The sequence below is a fragment of the Caenorhabditis briggsae genome, assembly GCF_000004555.2.
Source record: "Caenorhabditis briggsae complete genome, chrV, whole genome shotgun sequence".
NCBI lineage: Eukaryota > Metazoa > Nematoda > Chromadorea > Rhabditida > Rhabditidae > Caenorhabditis > Caenorhabditis briggsae.
In genome coordinates, this window is record NC_013488.2 from 8,388,937 (window position 1) to 8,393,327 (window position 4,391).

The following is a 4,391-nucleotide window of genomic DNA, read 5'->3' on the forward strand; positions in this document are numbered from 1 at the left end:
GACTATCTGAAACTGAACTTCAGGGTCTAAAATTTTCAGGCGGAGGAGGAGGCGGAGGATGCGGAGGCGGAGGTGGAGGATGCGGAGGAGGAGGCGGTGGATGCGGAGGAGGAGGTGGAGGATGTAAGATACAGTAATCACTTTGTAACAATCTGAAAAAGAATCTTTCAGGCGGAGGAGGAGGTGGCGGATGCGGAGGAGGATGCGGACGCAAGAAGAGAGAGGCCGTCAACGTCATTGCCCACGATGATCTCAACAAATGCAACAATGAGGAGCTCAGAATCATCCTCAACGAGGTGATCCTTCAAAATTCCAAATTTCTGGTAACCCGGATACTTTCAGAACACCAAGGAAACCGTCGCCGAATCGATCAAGGCCCTCAAGGAGAAGGTTGCCGGACAAGATTACATTGTTGTGTGTAACGAGAAGCCAGCTCCATTCACCGCCGAGACCGACGACTTCTGCCAACTTCAAAAGGAAAACGTGCACTGTACCATCCTCCGAATCAACCATAAGGAGATCGTTGAGGAGAAGAAGGAGGAAGAGAAGAAGGTAGAGGAAGAGCCAAAGAAGGAAGAGGAAAAGAAGGAGGAGGAGAAGAAGGAGGAGGGATCAAAGGAGGAATCCAAGGAGGAAAAGAAGGAAGAGGAATCGAAGGCGGAAAAGAAAGAGGAAGAGCCAAAGAAGGACGAGGTAGAGGAGAAGAGCGAAAAGGCCGAGGAGAAGGAGCTTGAGCCAAAGAAGGAGGAAGAGGAGACCAAGAAGAACTGAAAATCTTCACTTCTGGATAACTTCCCAAAAACTGTCTATTTAAATCGCCAATCCATTCTCTAATTATTTGCTCAATTTTGACTTGACTGCAATGAAAATATTAAAAACTAAAGATCTTGTTGATGATTTTCTTGCACCAGAATCAGATCTACAGTATGAAAAGTTAATTATAGAAATTCCAGGTTTTCTTGTTTTCAGTGCACAGATTTTTCTGATCTCCTTCAACTCAATATGCCTTGTACCAGTTTTCAAGGAACAAGCTGTAAATACACTTTCCTAAAATCCAGATTACTTCCGTTTTCTCTTGGATCATTTTAACAAACTAACTTTCCCACACTTTGTTTCCCATGTGAGTTTACAATATTCTTTTGCTTTTCACATTGCAATTTTTAAATCTGTTCTAACAAAAAATAGCCAATGACCAGAACAGCTGGAATACCAAATTAAAACCCTTGATGTGTCGTTTTATTTAACAACCTAAAATCACAAAATTATATTTATTCCCAGAATAGTTTTTAGTTTACAAGTGAAAATTACAAATTTATTTTCCTGTTTTCAAATGAGTTAACCTTAAATACTCTATGGTAAACGACCCTACATACTTCGAGCTCAATTATCTAAGTTCCTTCAAAAGATATCGAAATTTTGTTAACGGATGAAATGTTTTTCGTAAAATTGCAAAACATTTTGTCAGTTGACAAACTTTTGATATCTTCTACAGAGACTTGGCTCAAAATTGAAAAGTAGTTTTGTTTCAAATTTCGTTTTAGAAATCGGAGAATTGCTAACCTTTTCCACAACCTTTTGTTCTTATTCAGCATTTAGGGAAACTCCCGTCTATCCTTCCGTAAAAGGATTCATTCTTGTTTTTCTTCTCCCACTCAACCGTAATTCAATTCCACCTCCACCAATTCCATTTCGTCCCTATAAAAACATGTTCGTTTTTTGATGTTCCATGAGTTGTTCATCTCCTTTTTTTGGGTTTCAAGCAAATGAGTAACCAAAAAGGAATGATGAATGAGAGCATCCGTTCATCGTTTGATCATTGAGCGTAACAAATAAGTGTCGTTTCTATTCCCTAACAAGAAAAGAGCCGAAAGGGGTGATGATGATGATGGGTGGTCTGTACTCATTCAATTCCTTTCGTTTTTAACATCTTTGCTCTATTTTTTAGTTGTGCCAAATTAAACAAAAAATTGTGACATTTTCGATAAGTCATATACGGAAGAGGATTATTAACGATGATGTTGCATGAGAGCTAGTTATCGTTAACTTTGTAATCTAAACCTTGTAATTCTTATCATTAACCCCTTTCTGAAAAAAGGAAACTTCCGCCTTGTAGATTCTGTTTATATAAATTTGCAGTTTGTACACTACGATACCACTCTGAATTCTCAGGGAAGTTTTTGTGTGACTCAGATCTTTGGATCGCATTGCTTTCTTCTCATTTTTTGTATCGGTTCCCACAGAGTCTGCAATATACTAAAACTGAATTTCGGTCTACTTGGTGTAAACAAAAGGTAGTAATATATCCTAGTTTTACAACCGTAAGTAACAATACTGTATTTTCAGAAACCTGTAATGCTAAAAATCTGCATCAAAGTCAAAAAATGTTATCATTGAAACAAATACAGGGTGGTCCATGATTACTCAGACTCAAGTTTGTACTAGCATAAAATCTGAGTGGAGTGTTGTACTGGATCCAAATTTGTGTAGCAAAAACTCAAATACTATATTTATCAGTAAACTAGCCAAGTTTCAAGTTATTCGATCAACTTCGAGCAGAGTTATCGTGTCAAAGTTGCTTAATCTCATGAAAATCACAAGAAACATTACGCCGTTCATCTTTGGACAATCATAATAATACCTAGACTTGGCGGATAGTTTTGAAATTTTCAGTACTTTGAATCAAACGTAAAATTATATTTATACTACTGTATTAGGTTGGCAGGAAAGTAACTGTCCATTTTTTTATTAGTAAATAACACAAAGACAAAAATAATCCAGAATTAGCAATATGCACCGTCGTGATCCACAACATGTTGGCAATGTTCAGGTAACTTGTGGGTACCATCCCTCCAAAAGCCAGCTGGTGGCAAGTCAAAGTATCCCTACAGTAAATTTTTTCAGGCACCAATTGTGTTAAAGTCCTTAAGCTCCAGATGATGTCGTATACTTTTGAATAACTAATGATCTGATAGAGCTGAATCAAGTCTTTAACGGGGGTAAAGGAGAACCGTCCAGCCAAAGCGCCTCGGGTACGGCGTGACTTTCCGTCACCATGAGGTTTTTTCATTTTTTACCTGCAGTCAAGTCAGACGTGAGCAGCTTCAGTGGGACCGTTCTCCCTCACCTACTTATAGTCCCGACTGAGCTCTATCAGTTTATTGGATATTCGGAGAGATACAACCTCATCTAGAGAATACGAAAATTTGCATCATTTATGTGAAAAACAGGAAAAAATGAATACTTTGATTCGTGGCTAGCTGGCTTTTGAAGGTATTGTATCCACAAGTTATCTGAACATTGCCAACATGTCGTAGACCACGACGGTGCATACTGCTAATCTTGGATTAACCATGCTTTTGTATTATTCACAAATAAAACAAGGGACAGTTACTTTCCTGCCAACCTAATAATTTTTGTGCTTCCAAGACAACTATGCCTGAAGATATACCAGTTTTTATCAGTCTGGGTAATTTTGCGCCACCCTGCAAACTTCCAGAATATTCCAGAAGTTTGAACCCTTTCTTCATTACTATTAATAACCTTTGAAAATCCTCACAATATTTGAGTATGCTCTCTAAAGACCAACCCCATCTTCTAGTATTTTTATTTTTTTTTTGCAAACGATTCCCTTTTCAAGTACTCTTTTTCTAAATCCCTATACTGCATAGTCTTATGAAACCCATTAGTATACTCAAATGTATTCCACGATTCTGCTCTCCACTAAAACTAAAACGGGAAGATTTATTCTCCAAAACGAGACCAAAACCAAAGTTTGTGCTTTCCATCTTCAGCCAAAAAGTCTCCATTTTCATTCAATAATTCATTGACACGTTATTCATCAGAAGATGTAGCCGTAGAGTCCGTTGGACTAGAGAGTGGTCACTGAAAGAATTTTAAAATCTTTCTGGACGCCAGTTTTTGCATAAAGTTGTTTGATTAATTTTCTTGTTTAATTATGCTAGAGAAATTTTTGAAGTGTTTTTCTTCTATTTTTGAATTCCCAGAACTTTTCGACTACCGTAGACATTAGTCCTGAATTTATAAGTCTTGTTTGTACTGAAACTTGATAGTGGGGCACAGACAAGGAAGAAGTTTCCTTTCTTCCCTAAGAAATTTGGAACGGATCCTTATTTTTCCAATTCTCGAATTTCGGTCAGTTCTTGGCCAAATTATTCATTTCCCAAAAACAACCGGTAACAAAATTTTCTCTGTTTTCCATTTTTTGAAATGCTCTCAGATTAAGAAAAATGAATTTGCCGCTAAACCAAAGCATACGCTTTTTGAGCCCACTCTAGAAATATTCAAGTGGTTATCTGGAAGTGTGAAAGATTTATAAACATCTGCCAAAAAAGTGCAAATAAATTCCCCAAAAAAAATGGTTTTGCTTTCGT

General features: G+C 37.5%; 3 protein-coding genes across 3 annotated transcripts in view; 1 reads left to right on the plus strand and 2 right to left on the minus strand.

Moving 5' to 3' along the window:
* Cbr-grl-23 overlaps positions 1-1,051 on the plus strand; it is a gene marked incomplete at both ends in the record, with an annotated part of 1,593 nt that extends 542 nt beyond the window's left edge. The window contains 3 exons of the mRNA XM_045237388.1: positions 172-296; positions 343-490; positions 954-1,051. Coding sequence (XP_045097733.1) covers positions 172-296; positions 343-490; positions 954-1,051 — 371 coding nt within the window. The remainder of the gene's footprint in view (positions 1-171; positions 297-342; positions 491-953) is intronic.
* A 337-nt stretch (positions 1,052-1,388) lies between these two features.
* On the minus strand, positions 1,389-1,457 carry CBG27024 (the record flags this gene model as incomplete). Its single annotated transcript, XM_045237389.1, has 1 exon — positions 1,389-1,457. One exon carries the CDS (start codon positions 1,455-1,457, stop codon positions 1,389-1,391), a length of 69 nt encoding a protein of 22 aa, XP_045100577.1.
* A 2,190-nt stretch (positions 1,458-3,647) lies between these two features.
* CBG27025 lies at positions 3,648-3,806 on the minus strand (the record flags this gene model as incomplete). Its single annotated transcript, XM_045237390.1, has 1 exon — positions 3,648-3,806. The coding sequence occupies one exon, from the start codon at positions 3,804-3,806 to the stop codon at positions 3,648-3,650; it is 159 nt and encodes a 52-aa protein (XP_045100578.1).
* Between the last annotated feature and the right edge of the window lie 585 nt (positions 3,807-4,391).